The 17,408-nt window shown below is 38.1% G+C and overlaps 1 protein-coding gene across 1 annotated transcript in view; it reads right to left on the bottom strand.

Annotated features, from left to right (window-relative positions):
* The window catches only part of LOC122528700, a 104,335-nt gene that overhangs the window by 25,219 nt on the left and 61,708 nt on the right, over nt 1-17,408 (bottom strand). The window contains exon 4 of the mRNA XM_043654093.1: nt 5,309-5,478. Coding sequence (XP_043510028.1) covers nt 5,309-5,478 — 170 coding nt within the window. The remainder of the gene's footprint in view (nt 1-5,308; nt 5,479-17,408) is intronic.

Below are 17,408 nucleotides of genomic sequence, written 5' to 3'. Positions count from 1 at the left end.
AACAAAAAAAGAAAAACAAAAAAAAAAAAAAGGAAACAGACGAACGTGTGTCGCTTTCGTTTGCCAAATTCGCCTTCTCCGGGCTCGATCGACGCGGATCGGAGGAACAACAGTGATTCATTCGTTCGGCTCGTCGTCCGACATCGTCATCCGCTTTCGATCCTCGATCCTCGAGATCGTCATCATAGACCGGCCATTACGCTTATATAATCGAGATTCGCCGAATTCGTTTTAATTTATACATTATACGCGCGCGAGCGATCGTGGCCGATTTTACTCTGCTAGTGCGCGCTTCGATTTGTTTAATTGCTGCCGCAATGGCGTGTAGTCTGCCGATGCAACGAATTGCCACACGATCGGTCAAAGCTCGCTGGAAGCACCGGTAGCCACTGCATGTTTACCGATTTCCCAAACGACGATCGAAGGAGAGGAGGCGTTGTTCGTCGCGTCGTTCAGTTTGAAATTTCTAGAAGAACGATCTCTCTCTCTCTCTCTCTCTCTCTCTCGATCGTTTCCCTCCGATTCGCCGGGTCGAGCCGCTACGAAACGATCGCCGAGCCATCGATCTCGTCGTCTCGGTCCAACCGCGAGAACCGCGAGCGAATCTCCACGTACGCGTACTCCGCGTGACTTTCGAAACGAATCGGCGTACGTCGGAGCATTTTCCTTCGGGGGGCCGAGTTTTTTTTTTTTTTTTTTTTTTTTTTTTTTTGTTTTCTAACGGAGATCGGTCGAGGCAGGCACCGCGAACAGCGAGAAGCTTGATGTGTATTCACTGCACTGCACGTCTACCGACAAGCAACGACGATGCCTTATGGCGGTGGCTGTTCCACGGTCATGCTGTGGCCATGGTGTGCAGGCATCGTTGATGGCCCGTTTCAAACTGAGGCCCGCCGAGAGAGAACCATTCCTGTTCCCATAGCACGTGGCTTCTCTCTTTCGCTCTCTCCCTCTCTCGCCCTTGCCCCCACCATCCTGCTACTCGTACAATCCCCATTACTCTCTCTCTTTCTCTCTCGCTCTGGTTTTGTGTCTTTCTTGCTCTCAGGTTACCCCAGACTCTCTCTCTCTCTCTGTCTCTCCCTTTCTCTTCTCTTCTCGATCCCCATGCAGATGCGATATATACCTTCCCTTTAGCAGGGTCTATGCGTTTCATCTCTCCTTCGCAATATTCCCATTTATCCGTTTCTCCTTCCTTCGCCCTCAAAGTCTCTCTCTCTCTCTCTCTCTCTCTCTCTCTCTGTTCTTCCCTCATCGTCTGTTTCACCCCCATGAACCCCTCTTCGTTCATCGCCCCCGACAACAATCGCGTTTCTCAGTTCTCTCTCTTTTCGTTTTTTTCTTTCTCTTTTCTCTCTCTCTCTCTCTCTCTCTCTCTCTCTCTCTCCCTTTGTCACCTACACACAACATCAGTACCACACAGCCTCCGTGGATTTCCCCACTGCATCCGAGTGACCAATCGCGGCGCTCCCCTTCCGTGAGAGCCGGCCAATCCGCTCGCCCTCCACCGTTTGTCCATTCTACATTTTTTCAATCATTTTCACGATAATGCGTGCATACCGCGAGCACGTGCACGCCGCGGCGGGGTCATTGTTGCAACGAGACGCAACAATAACGACGCTGCACGCCAGTGCGAGTCTCGTACTCGCGGCGAGTTCAGCAGATGATGTGCTGGGCGCGTGTACAAATTGTAGAAACGGTGCTCGTTACAGGGTGGCTCGAAAAAATACGCTCGACGACGCTTTCGTTGCTGTCTTCGATCGAAACTGAGACTCGTTTAGTGCTCGAGAATATACACATCTTTAATTATCATACGCGTGCAGGGTGAGTCGTGACAAATAAATATATTTGTTGTACGTAAAAATGTTTCAAATAAAAGTTGCATGGCTTATAGTGTTGTAATCAGTTTTTATTTCGCTTTTTTTATCAAGCGAAGAAAATGAAGAAATTTTATTCTTTCTTTTCTTGACGTAGAATCACGGGACACCCCGTACGTAGAAATTTAATTAAGAGCTTTCATTCAAAGTAAAAAAAAGACATTGGCCATTACCTAGTTTCCACATTAGCAAAATCTGTTTTCATACATTCCATAAAGATCACTTGCGCGTAAAAGTGGCAAAAGTGCGTAGTAGGGATTTTTAATGATTATAGTTGTGCAACAGTAATGCAGAAAATGTCAAAATTCGAGAGTGAGAAATTTGTAATTCCTCAATGTGTTTGATCTGCGTTTAATGGAATACTGTTTTGAAAAAATATCCTCTTGCAAGCGCTGCGAGATGAATATCGAATGACGTCAAGAAAGAACGCTTGTCTTTAAACGATTAAAACTATTTTATGTATTCAAGCACATGGTCGAACTCCAGAAAAGAAACTCCTTTGTCAATACCTTTCAGATTCCCGAGTTTCTATGTACTGTTATTGTATAACTCATTATTGGAAATTACTTTTGTATGCGACTATACTATACGTATGTAATAAACTATATATAGGAACTATATTAATATACTATGTACAGTAAACTGTACTAATACTAAACTAAATATAAACTATATTTATATTTTATTAATTTAAATTTTGTTGATATAAACTATATATATATATAGTTTATTACTTTATAAATATAATATAAATATAGTTTATATCAACAAAATTTAAATTAATAAAATATAGTTTATGTTTAGTTTTAGTATTAGTATAATTTATTATACATACATATATATATATAGAAATATTATATATATGGAAACATGTATCACTTGTGATAATTATAATAATAAACTATACATATATGTATGATATGTGTTTCCATGTATGTGTATATATATATATATATATATATATAGTTTATTACCATAATATCATAATTTACTATTATTATTACTACTATTATTAGATTATTATAATATTATCATAATTTATTATTATTATATTATTATCATCTCATCATAATTTATTATTATTATATTATCATCATATTTTCATAATTTACCATTGTTACATTATTACCATAATTTATTATTATATTACAATATATTTTTATATATTATTTATTACTTTATTATTATTATCACATCACCATAATAATTTATATAATATATATGGAAACACGTAACCCAAAACCATCGCAATTATTTAAAAAAAACTCGAACGCGCCGTTAGTTACGGGGCACATTGGTACTTCCTCCGTGCATATGGTCTCACGCGTTTGAAAAGTAGCGCATACGCACGTATATGTGTACCACAGAGATCGAGTAGCAACAAGAGACAGACGCGATATCCCCGTTCGTATGGATAATTCATTAGATTAGGAGGAAATATGGAAGAGAATTTTCAGAGTACCCGTTACATACCCTGGCTATATACATATGGCCAGAGCCATAATACACCCACGTTGGCTGCGTTGCGTCGCTTAGGGAGAAGGGAGAGTTTCCATGTGTACGCGCGGTTATATTGTGCGGCGAGCGTAACGCACACGGACCACCGTCTGGGCAACCGAGTCGTGGGCATAATGGAGCATTGTTAATATGTTAATGTCGCGAGCGTTCCTAAAGGTTCCTAAAGGTTCACGTTCCTCCGTTTCCACCGATGAATCGTTACAAGAATCGGTCCATTAGACGGCGGACCTTGAATTTCTCCTCCTTCCCTGCTCCGCGAGTTTCCATTAAAATTCGATCGCCAACGAAAACCGCGCGAACGCGAATGAAAAGAGGAAACGAACGAACAAACGAACCAACGTACGTTTTCCATTTTCCCGGAGACCCCGTGTGTCTATCGATTTCCCGTGGACCACGTGGGGAGAACAGGCCGGTGCAAATTGCGGCCCCGGCGAGATGAACTTCTCTAACGATCGTTTCGAAATGGCCGGGCAATTCCGGGAGAAAGTCTCGTTCCAGCGGTGTGGAGAGGGGGCGGTCTAACGAAGATTAATATCGCCTCGCTCGGTGAAAAGCGCGGCGAGTACCACGCGAGTCCAACGTCGCCCGGTGTGTTTAAAAATAACGACCTTGAGACGAGCGGCGACTCGCGGTGAAGCCAACGGGTTAAGGAAAAGCAAAGTTGGTGGCGAGTCTGGGGCACAGGGAATTGGTTGGCTGGCCGCGAGAGCAATTAACCGCGGACCGCGTGGCAGTAATTAAAATATTTGAAGCTTCGTAGCTTCCGTGGTACGCGGAACAGGACACGACACAACGTGTTAGGCGTGTAGAACACGCACGCACGCACGAGATTCACGGTCTGAGTGTGAGGCACGCGTGCAGCTTGATTAACGTGGACGTTAATGAGCACGTCGTCGAGTCGTTCGTCTGACGGGACGTCGGTATCGATTCGAAACCTGCCTGGAATAGAAGTACGCGCGGAGATCCAAGTACGTGCAAATTCTTCCGTAATGAATATCGAGGGAAAGCCAGCCCCGGGGACGTTTATTCGTCGCGATGTGTGCCGATCGATGTCGACGAGACTGAGATTAATATCGAGACCGACGATGGACGCTGTTGAATATCTTGGGTAGACATGAGGTATATAGCATAGTTCGATTTAAGCAGTTTTCCTTTCTCTCTCTTTTCTTTTTTTTTTTTTTTCTTTTTTTGTGTTGATCGAACACCTATTTCAGACATACGAATGTATCAAATAAAGAAGAAGAGGAACGTGTAAGAAATTTTTGGTAGTTTGATGGTGGGATAATGAAAATATCCGTTCTTCGGTATCTTTTCAGCGATCAAAAGTGAAGGAAGCACTCGCTCGACTATGTTAAAGAATTCTTGAAGTACAAACGTACAGTTTATTTTTTCAAATGAAACTGAAAAGGCCCTACAACTGAGATGTAATCGAATCAGCTAAAAAAAATTGACCTAAAGCGTACAGTTTACTTTTTTAAATGAAACTAAGAAGGCCCTACAACCGAAATGTAATTGAATCAGTTAAAAGAATTGACTTAAAAAACGTACAGTTTACTTTTTTAAATGAAACAAAGAAGGCCTTACAACTGAGATGTAATCGAATCAGCTAAGAAAATTGACCTAAAACATACAGTTTACTTTTTTAAATGAAACTAAGAACACCCCGCAACTGAAATGTAATCGAAATAATAAAAATTGACTAAAAAAAAAAGATACTACTCCTACTTGTATTATCTTTTCTGACAAATAATCTTTCTTCATACTCGATTGGTACGGCGTTCCAATGATCCCTGATTTATCTTCAATCGGTACATTCAGTTATCAACTGTTGGCAAAGAAAACCTGGCGTATCCACTGTAGATACGTTGGCAGCCTACATTGGCGATCGTCGGTAAGAAGGGATTTGAACTTACCTTGGCATGTCTTGAAGCTGCTTGGCTCTCTGCTTGTATCGCGAGAGGGCGAAAAGAAGGGCGAGGATCGGCCAGAGGGTTGATCCCGCGGCCAACTCGCTAGGATTCACGGAGCCGACGTCCGCCCCAAGAGCTCGGAGCGCTCCTACGCACAGGCTCACGTTCTCGACCTGCGCAACACACGTAAAACCTCGTCATCGATCACGCTATGAAACGATGTACACACTCGATGCTGTGTGTGCACCGGGCGAATCGATCGAAAATTTCCTTTTTCCTTTTTCTTCCAACATATCTCCTTTCGACCGATCCCCAAGGATACACACACACACACACACACACACACACTTGACTAATACTGGCATAGCGTTGCGTAACGTGTCCATTCTTATTTAGTTTTAGCGCCATGCATCATCGCTCTTCAGATTTCGTGTCAAACACGAATTAGTTTCCTTTTTAATTAAACGTAAACCAATGTGGGTATAGATGGGAAGTTTTATCCTACTTTCATTCGCGGTAACATCAAGGAAGCGTAACAAACTTGCCGAGTTCGAACGAGTCGCTATTCGCGCGATCGATGTCGCAATGCAGCGTTCGATCGACTCGACATTAAAGTACCAATACCACAATGTTAGTTCAACAACTAAGAAGCTGAGCTCCTCCTTACTCGAACGAGGCCGCGGAACTTTTCGGCGACTTTAGTAGATTTTAATTGCAAAAGCATCGAATGGAAAGTTCATAGAAGAAAGAGAGAGAGAGAGGAAAGGTCTGTTGGCGGGGTTGAGACGAGCCAAAGTCGGGAAGAATCCAGGAGACGGTGGACGACGTATCGAGGTGAGTGGTGCACACATAGTTTCGAGGGATAGAGCAACGTCGAGGAAGGCACACAGGGGGCCATGGGTGTAGGTGTACATAAAGGACGCGCGGCCAGCAAGCACGGTGTACATATACGACACGACATTCTGCGAAACGTGACCGCCGTGACCATGGCTACCTTGTGCCAGCACGCGTGCCGGCCTGCCTCTTTTGTTTCCATTGTTCTTAAGAGCCACGGCGGCTCCGGCTTTTACCCAGAAAACAAACCGCGGCCGTACACGCTGCACACGCTGCACACACACGGGGGTGGTGAGAGGTGTACACGAGCCAGCACCGCTAGAGAGAGAGATGACTCACCCGACAATACCCTGGCTTGCCCACGCGTAGGTAACAACTAGATTGCCTGTGTGTGTTCGTTCGAGTTACACGCGAGCGACGATGGGGTGTGCTGGTGCACGGCCGCGACAGAGAAACAGAGAACTCGGGAAAACTGTGAAAACGTGCGTTGTGGGTGATCGACGGGACGTGCTCTCACTCACAACAACCCTCTCCTTTTTTCTTTCTTTCTTTCTTTCTTTCTTTCTTTCTTCCTTTAGTTGCCTCTCATTTATTTGTTCTTGGTTCTTATCAACTTTGTTGTTATTTTCAGCGGGCTATTTCGGATCATCTATCGTGACTTTTGATTCTGAGAATATTTGCGAAATATCGTTCCAACAACTGTGTTTTTCATTTGATATTTTATAACGTGTCCGTGAGAGGTAATTGTAAATAATTTTAATGTACTATGTAAAAAATATTTAATTTTAAAATGTAGGATATTTTAGGATTTCATTTTGAATTTTATAATTTAACTCTAGGATTTTATAATTAAATTAATTGTAATTTAATTTTAAAATTTAGAATATTAAAAAATACTCAATTTTAAAATAATTTTACGTACTATGTAAGAAAGGGCTTGCAATCACAAGTTCGGGAAGCAAAGATACAAGTTTTCTAAAACTTTCCAACAATTTGCGAAAGAGAACTCGTACGAAAGGAATTACTTTCGCAAAGACTTAGACGATAGTTATAATTTAACTTTGAGATTTTATAATTAAATTAATTGTAATTTAATTTTAAAATTTAAAATATTGAGAAATACTCAATTTTAAAATAATTTTACGTACTATGTAAGAAAGGGCTTGCAATCACAAGTTCGGGAAGCAAAGATACAAGTTTTCTAAAACTTTCCAACAATTTGCGAAAGAGAACTCGTACGAAAGGAATTACTTTCGCAAAGACTTAAAAGATAGACAGAAACTCAAACAAGGATAGTTATAATAAAAACAATTATTTTTTTAGTGATTTAGAAAAAATAAACTCTTAAACACGAAAGAACTCAAACTACAAAAGATATAGATAATTTAGAAAATAAAATCATTAAAAAAAAAAGAGACAACAATTATTTTTTTACCGATCTAAAGAACAAATATGTTATTTTGTATAAATCTCTCACACAAAATAACATCAATTCAAATCGAACATTGTCACATTGTTTTGCGAGTGTTTCCAATTCTTTCCACCCCATTTTTCCTCTTTTCCACGATTTCCAGCTCAACAGAAACACGCTACGAAGGGTTCTCGAAGTAACTAAGTAGAAAAGGTTTCGGTAGGTGAAAGCGACGAGGTGAATGGTCAATCCTAAAGTAACGAAACAAATCGAACATCGACCCCCCAACGATGGTGAGTAACTTATTGGGAACTCTCGTTTCACTCAGAGAGCAACGCTTATCAGAATCCATTAACGACGAATCTTTGAAACGAGATACGCGAGAGTCGAAAATAAGAGGCGACGCGATAAAAGGTTCGACGAGCTTCCCGTGACGAGGTTCACGCGGAGCTTCGTGAAAGCGAAGGCAGGGTTGTCGCAGGTTGTCCCCGGTGCATGCAGGAGGAAATCGCAGCTCGGGACAACTCTCACTGTGTGTCGCGAGAGCACTCACTCGACTCGGTTATCCAGATACGCGGGATGACAGCCGTAAATGGCGATGGCGCGCTTTTTAATGCGTTCCTCTGCCTCGATTGTCCCCGCTGAGAGAGAAGATGACGCGAGAGGCCTCGCCCCGCGAAGAAACAAGAAAACCTTGCTCCTAAGGGAGACGTCGCGCTTCCTAATAAAGGAACTCGGGATCACGAACGTGCATCCAACAGGTTGCAGGTCTATTCTCTCTCTCTCTCCGCGCATGCGGCACCGATCGGTCGGAATTCTTTCGATTCTCATTTCATGTTTTACAATTTCTCTCGCGACGTTCTGGTGCAGTGAACCCCCCCCCCCCCTCCCCTCTTTGAGAATTAGGTGAAAATTTTGTTCATTATATTTTTTTTAGTACTAGCTCGTGGCTCACTGAGTCAAGTGGCGTCACTTTTCTTTGAGGTTCTCACTTTTATGATCCTCTAAAAATTTTACGTTCCCTTTTTGTCTTATTTTTGCTAGTGATGAGCAAAAAATAAATGTCGACGTCACCCCTATACATTTTATATATATATATATATACTTTAATTCTTAATATTTTTTATTGTCTGTTCTCTCTTTTATTATATAAAAAACTAGCAAAGCTATCCATTCTGAGAATGTGATCTAGTGTGTTTTTTAGTGTTTATTACACCTGTTTGATCGTAAGCGCTATATAAAATTTTTTGGACACAAGTAACTCGTATAACATTGAAGACTTGAAGTACCTATATATGTATACATATATACCCAGTCGTAAATCCTCCATAAAACACAATTATGCATTTATTTCTCACTTTTAACCTCTAACCGAACACTTGTAATTTTCTTAACATTTTTTGAAAAGAGGGGTTTGAAAAATAATTAAAATTCTTTTATATATATGATGATAAGTTTATAAAAATCAACGCGTGGGTCATTTTCAAAAGCCTGCGCGGGTTCAGTGTCTGACCCGCGGGTCATGGGTTCGCCATCATTGTTCATCAGTGGATGAAATTTGCTACTTTTTTGCTACGATCGAACGCTGTTTGTTGGCACTCTCTGCTATTGTCGATTGTAGAGGGGCTAGTCTGATGACTCGACACGTAGCTCTCGAATAGCTGACGTATCTTTGGACATGGTTGTCTCTCCAACTGTAAGACTGTGGTTTAAGCGTCCATAGTCGAGAAAGTGGATGTTTAAGATGAGCAGTGTATTCTGTGAATTGAAGGAACGAAAGAGTGGGGATGAGTGTCAATTGTTATACCGATGCTAGGCACGTGCAACGAATTCCAATGTTGTTTTACTACGTTGTTCGATTGTAAAGATATTTAACATTTTGACATTTTATTTCAGCTGAAATTTACGTTTAAATTTACGTTTTCAAATTTGATACATACTTTTGAACTAAACGAAGCGATAATTATCGAATGATTGTAATTAATCTAGATCTCTCGAAAATTCATTGAAATTCCTATAAAAAAAATTGTAGTTGTTAATCAATAATTATCAATAATTCGATGGAAATCTTGAGTAAATGTTACATTTTCATCAATTATTATGTTGAATTAATAATACACATAGTGCAATTTTACAATCGTATTGATAGATATAGATTGACTTTTTATTAGACCAAACAAAATTACTGATTTCTCAATATTCAATTTGTAATTTTATACAGACTAAATTTTTATTCCTGCCATTATATTGTGAAAATATATATACATTAGTCTGTATAAAATTATAAATTTAATATTAAGAAATCAATGATTTTGTTTAGTATGATAGGCATTAAAATAATATATATATATATACATATATATATATTTTACATGTATGTATTAGTCCGTGTAAAATTTGTAATTTTATACAGACTAAATTTTTATCTCTGCCATTATATTGTGAAAAAATATATGTACATTAGTCTATAAAAAATTATAAATTTAAAATTGAAGAATCAATAATTTTGTTTAGTATGATAGGTATTAAAACAATTTATATATACATATATATATATTTTATATATATATATATTTTTTACATGTGTGTATTAGTCAGTGTAAAATTTGTAATTTTATACAGACTAAATTTTTATTTCTGCCATTATATTGTGAAAATATATATGTACATTAGTCTGTATAAATATAATATTGAGAAATCAATAATTTTGTTTAGTATGATAGGCGTATATTTATATGTATATATAAATTACTTTAATACCTATCATACTAAACAAAATTATATATATATATTATACGTGTGTTTTATTTTTCATGAAGTTTAACTCTTTAATAAACTAAATGAAATTTATAAAATTTTTTATTTTTGTTAGTTTCAAGTGAAAGATATTGATTTTTTTAATGAATAAAAAATCCATAAAAAAAAATCACCACGTACATTTTCTTCCCGTCCTAGCGATAGGAAGTCAACAGTTATCAATAAGGTGTCGATTTGAAATTTTCAGCTTGAATAGTTAGGCGTCGGTAGTTGAATCGCGAGTATCCAATTAACCAAATCCATCGGCGAGATGCAATCAACAGATCGGCGAGAGCACTACGTGTCCCTCGAATGGCCGCTATCGAACGCGTACGCATCGAATCAGGTTTGTAATTCAGAAACCGTGCTGCTCTCGAGCAGGGGAGAATGTCCGCCAGAGCCAAAGATGGCAAGAGATGCCTCCTTATGGTAACGTCCTCGCCTCTTCGCCGCGCAACGACGAAAAGAAGGAAAAAAGAAAAAGCGCAAGAAACATCCTCGATACCCGTCTCTCTTTCTCTCCTTGACTTTCGATTTCGTGCGTATCGAGCGCGACGCCCGCTTCGCTCGCTCGAAATTCTCGTTCCGTTTCATTTTCTAGTTCGTTCGTTTGTTAGTCGAAAGGAAGGTCAGAGCTATGAATCGATCCTTGTATACGAAAGGTTGACACTTGGAACTCGATTTCTCTTCAATACTGTTGCGTCTATTGCAATTTGAGGTAAATTAGGTGAATCGATGTACAACCATGTAATATTCGACGTTTTTCGAATTTATTTATTTGTTATCATTATTATTATAGTTTATGGTTATATAGTGGCACACATGATCAAAGGGTTGAACGTCGCGTTTATTTATTTTTGTCATTATTATGATTGTTATAATTTAATTTCCTGAAATGTGATAATCTTTGATTTAATTTTCTAATTTGTATTGTCACCACCAGCTCGTGTGCCACACGAGCTCGAACTGTAAGTTATTTATTATTATTATTATATAATTTTTCTATAATTTTTTAAAAATGTGATAATTTTTAGAATAATTTTCAAATTTGTAACTGACACCTCCAGCGTGACACATGGGCTCAAAATATATATTAACCGTCGCGTTTATTTATTATTATTATTATTATATAATTTATTTTCTATAGTTCCTTAAAGAATAATAATTTTTAAAATATAAAGTTTTCCTAGCTCGTGTGACACACAAAGTGTTAAACGTCGCGTTTATTAATTATTATTATTATTATAATATAATTTATTTTCAATAGTTTTTTAAAGCGTGATAATTTTTAAAATATAAAATTTTCCAAATATGCATTGACACTCCCAGCTCGCGTGACACACGACGTGTTAAACGTCGCGTTTATTTATTATTATTATTATTATTATTATTATAATATAATTTATTTTCTGTAGTTTCTTAGAGCGTGATAATTTTTAAAATATAAAATTTTCCAAATTTGCACTGACACTGCCAGCTCGTGTGACACACAAAGTGTTAAACGTCGCATTTATTATTATTATTATTATTATTATTATTATTATATAATTTATTTTCTATAGTTTCTTAAAGCGTGATAATTTTTAAAATATAAATATAAATTTTTAAAATATAAAATTTTCCAAATTTGTACTGACAACTCTAGCGTGACACACGAGCTCAAAATACATACTAAATGTCGCGTTTATTTATTTATTTATTATTATTATTATATAATTTATTCTCTATAGTTTTTTAAAGCGTGATAATTTTTAAAATATAAAATTTTCACCGACACTTCCAGCTCGTGTGAAACACGACGTGTTAAACGTCGCGTTTATTTATTATTATAATATAATTTATTTTCTGTAGTTTCTTAGAGCGTGATAATTTTTAAAATATAAAATTTTCCGAATTTGCACTGACACTGCCAGCTCGTGTGACACACAAAGTGTTAAACGTCGCGTTTATTTATTATTATTATTATTATATAATTTATTTTCTATAGTTTCTTAAAGCGTGATAATTTTTAAAATATAAAATTTTCCAAATTTGTACTGACAACTCTAGCGTGACACACGAGCTCAAAATACATAGTAAATGTCGCGTTTATTTATTTATTTATTATTATTATTATTATATAATTTGTTCTCTATAGTTTTTTAAAGCATGATAATTTCTAAAATATAAAATTTTCCAAATTTGTACTGACAACTCTAGCGCGACACACGAGCTCAAAATACATAGTAAATGTCACGTTTATTTATTTATTTATTTATTATTATTATCATATAATTTATTCTCTATAGTTTTTTAAAGCGTGATAATTTTTAAAATATAAAATTTTCACCGACACTTCCAGCTCGTGTGACACACGACGTGTTAAACGTCGCGTTTATTTATAACTATATAACTTATTTCCTACAATTTCGCAAAATTCGACGACTTTTAGCACAAAGTTTCCAAATTTGTACCGTCACCTGCAGGGTGGCGCACGAGCTCAAAGTGGTTAAAGACGAGGGTCGCGCACGTTCAGAACGTACGTTGTCTCACGTATCCCGCGAGATTTCTTATCGCGGAACAGCAAGAAGCCGCGGCTCAATTTTCACAACCGACTTCTTTTTCGGCTTCTTGCGCGGCCGCTCGTTACACGCTTCAAATATGGCTTTGCCTCGAATACGACACGCGCGCGACCGTACGAGAGAAAAGTTGCAAAGCGGTCGAAGGGGAGCCGATTGCGCAAGAAATCGGCGAGGAGGAACCGATGTCCGACGATGGAGAACCGGAACTCGAAGAAAGGCGCCGGCGCTTCAGAAAATCGAGACTCTGCAGAGAGATCATTTCATTTATCTCTCCCCTTTACCTTTAATTCTTTCCTGCGTTTTTCTTTTTTTTTTTTTCTTCTTCTTTTTTCCTTCTTTCGTCGAACACGTCACGCGGACATATACGTGAGCGGAATGAAGATGCACGCGCGACGAGATAAACGGGTAGCTCGGACGAAGTGGAAAAATCAGATTTACACGGATGATCGGCCAGCACCGCCGACAGCTCGATTTCCATTGAATTTCTTCCCTTCGCTGATTTAATTGCGAATTCATGCCCGTCCCGTTCCCACGATTACCGGCCGCTGCGACTCGTCGAGCGTGCACAAGAGTTACGTAAACGAGCAATTACAGATATTACTGTGTTTGTATCGGTTTGCCGAGGAAAAAAACAGAACGAGAGACGATATCACAGCGGCGCGCACACTTTTCAAACGAGGGGAACAGTGGCGACACTGAGCAAGATAGAAGAAAATAAAAATGGAAGATAGAAGAAAATAAAATATAGTAGTGTTTTTAAACTTTTTAGTTGTAAAAAGCAAGCTCGAGTTGTCAAAGCACACGCTTTGTAAATCATGTCGCTGTATACTGTACATAAATTGTGTTGACATGAATCGCTTTTGGTGCTACGAGCTATTTTAAAAATCGTGTTGAATAACGTCATGCGGTGTAATAGCGATTTCTTCACGTAACTGCGTAAAAATTACGCATTTGTTGCATTTATACATATTCATGTTCAATTGAAAGGAAAGTTGAATTTCAAGGTTAAAATTTCTTTCTTTCTCTTCTGTATCGTATTCTACTCATCAGGGAAAGTAAAACTTTTGCAAGGAACGCAATAGATCGCAGGCCTAATAGTTTTCTTGAAAAATGTCAAAAAGTTTCTTAATCATTTAATGTGCGTCCTAACAGCGACTTTACGGTTCCGGATGCGTGGATGTCTATACTTTGAATAACGTTGACGGCTAGTTTTTACATTTTGATTATTTAGACTCACATTAACTCGCATCATGCTGCAACTATGAAACTTGATACGAAAGTTACGTAAAGGAGACATCTTCACATGATCGGAATCGTAAAGTCGCTGTTAAAACTCGGTGAAACTTCGTAATGTTTGCTCATTAAAGAGGAGCAAACTTTCACAACGGTGGTGGCAAATTCAAATTTTTGAAACCTGAACAGAGACACGTTCCGTAAGTTTTCTTCGCCAGAAGAAACTGCATCTTCGAGTAGTCGATAGAACAAAACGCGATTTATAACCGATTTATTTGTCAGCTGTTGCTGACGACGTTAACACGCGCGACCACTTCTTAGCTGTTAAGCGGAGGAGATCGAAACAAGATCGAATATTCTTTTTCGCACGATCTCTGAATTACGAACCGCGCCCAACTGGGTTTCGACGCTGTCCGGAGCAAACAGGATTTCAACGATGAATTGCGCCGACAAGGCTCACGCCGTTGGCTGATCTCTCTTCTCTCGCGATATCGCCTAAAGGTACACGTCACTTTCGAGGTCTCTTTGGTTCCGGATCAGAACACTACCTGGTTATTAGTGATGTGCGTGGTCCAATAGTAGCGTGACTTCGATCGCGTTTCCCATGTAAAGACACGACTTATTGTATTATATTATAGCGTAACTACTGCAATCGTATTTGACACGCACTCGAGAGTCTTAGGGGCAAGTACCGTATTTACGTCGAAAGTGGGAAAAATTAACACGTTGACTACCACAAGCCGAGTTTTATATAGTTTCCTCTGGGAACAATTGTAATTTCAAATACGTTACACTGTCGTTTGCGTTACACTCGTAATCTCAAATATACCGCGTTTAATCTCTCGCGTTGCTGGCAATTTTATAGTCCGTGAAATTCATTCGTTAGTCTTCCAATTTTTTATTTTAATTCTTCAATTTTTTGATGCTCTTGGTACTGTTTAAAAAGTAACGTGAGCCATCGTGGCAATCAACGCGTTGAACGATACTTTGTACAACGAAGAATCTGTCGAGTGTCGATACGCAGTAGATGCGGAAGCTATCCGAACACTTGATGAAAAATTGTCGGTACTTAAAACTTTTACAACTTTGTGAGAAGAAATCGTACAATAAATTTTAACAGGTTGTCTGCCACGTCGGTCATCCGTGACCGGAGATTGTTTCCTCGATGAGGCCATGGCAGTCATCGGTGAGCCGAATGCTTCGAATGTTTCGAATAAGTAAAATGAAAATGAATATCGTCGACTGTAATAAAAAATTTTGAACGTAGCTAACTAAACAATATTATGAAATATAACATGCACTGCTCAACAGTTAAAAATTTTAATTAAAACATTGTACGTTGTATTACGAAATATTATATGCTTGGAATAATTCTAAAATTCTCTTTTGCCGTCCACCTTCTAAGAGTATCGTGCAAACTTGGCGTGGCAGTCAATGTGTTGAAGGATTTTTATAAAAATAATAGCTCGATCTTCAAGACCATTGTAGATTCTGTTGTGAAAAGAATTTCTCAATCTGCAAAATTTTCGAGGTAGAAAGTATCCTTACTTGCTCTCTTCAAAACTATCTCTGGAAAAAACAAACTCGATACTGTGAAAGTAGAGGTTCCACGCTTCTACTAGATCGTAGTATAAATACTTTCTGTATCTATTGTATATATTTCACAGATTCTCTTGAGTTTAAATTTTTTCCAGGGATTTAAAAAAGTGTACACTATTTTATCAAGTACATTATACACTTTTTTCTATTTTCGTATAATCAGTTCCTCTACTTTTTTTTTTTTTGGTGCAATTAATTGATTTCGTGAACGGGCGACTCAAATGCTGAATGTTAAAACCAAAAAAGTGTCTGAAGACTCTTGAACGACAGTGTAGTTTCATTAAACAAGCGTGATTTCACTTGTAATCTTTTACAATTTGTAACAGAACAACAAACAGCTATAATTAAAACTGTGAATCTGTGAATATTTTTAACTTTTTACAGCTTGCAAATTTCGTCCCAGTTTTTCCCAGAGACGACAGCCTTTCAGTTTCACCAGAGTGTATCTACGTACCTACGCACGTGTGACACTAACGACTGAAAATTGCAAGAACCGACTGTTTCTTATTAGACGTAACGCCATTGTCGTTCCCAGAAGTTAAAACACAATGAACCGTCTGGATTCACGGCGTTCAGTTAACGCGATTAAATCGCGCGACGAATCGCTGAACAAGAAAACAGCCGACGAAACGGAATAGAACTACTTGTAACGTAATTTAATGATGCTTGCTGTCAGTGCCGTGGCGAGCCTGACAACCGAGTCTTCTCTCTGTGAGGGAATTCCAATTCACGCGCGGCTTGTATTCTCTTGTCTCGAGACACGTTTGACGAAAATTCGATGTCGAAGTTGGATCGAGTTGTGAGAGGCATGTTTTGGCAGTGCAGAGAAAAACTAATCAACTGTCAAAGAGAGAGAGAGAGAGAGAGAGAGAGAGAGAGAGAGAGAGAGAGATTCTACGAAATGCTAGAAGAATAAGCCAAGTTCTTGGAATTAATAAATTTGTGTTAGTTTGATACGTTGAATAATTTAACTGATACAAATTGTAAGTAATAAATTAATTTAAATGATTTCATTTTGTGGACTTGTTTTTAACTTGCGATCAGTATAGTCAAGTTAATATTGGTATTTCGTTGATAAATAATTTAATTTTGGCAATGAAGTCAATATTGGTATTTTGTTGATAAATAATTTAACAGAGCAACTGACCTTCAATACGTATCGAAATATTCTGTGTATAAATCATTATAATTAAATTAAAATAAATTGATTTATTCAAATATGTCTTTCAATATTAATTTTGACAAAAGTAGCAATGTCTCTCGAGCAATTGTAAAGAAAGGAAATCTGTAAAGTCGAGTTAACATTAATATTTCGTCAACGCAACAAATTTTTTGATACGACGCACGCCGAGAATTTTTTGTTCCAAAATTGTTTTCTCAACATTTTCTCAGTTTTAAGTATATTTAAGTGAAAAAGAAAAAGAGGCGAAACAAATAATAAATTTATTACTTGTCAATAATTTCTATCCGGCGATATCATACCGACGAGTTCGAAAGGAAAGCGACGAATTGTTGTATATACGGTGGCTCGTTATGGTCCGCAATCCAGTTACCAGCGCAAGTGGTTAAATATCATACGCGATTGCAGCGCCGGCGATCATCGAGATGCTCCGAGATGCAAAAGATGGTCATTGTCGTTGGCGTAACGAGTTCTTCTCGTAATAACCAT

This window comes from Frieseomelitta varia, unplaced genomic scaffold (assembly GCF_011392965.1).
Source record: "Frieseomelitta varia isolate USP_RPSP 00005682 unplaced genomic scaffold, Fvar_1.2 scaffold_129, whole genome shotgun sequence".
Classification (NCBI taxonomy): domain Eukaryota; kingdom Metazoa; phylum Arthropoda; class Insecta; order Hymenoptera; family Apidae; genus Frieseomelitta; species Frieseomelitta varia.
The sequence above is the reverse complement of the archived record's forward strand: the minus strand, read 5'-3'. Positions and strand labels throughout refer to the sequence as shown.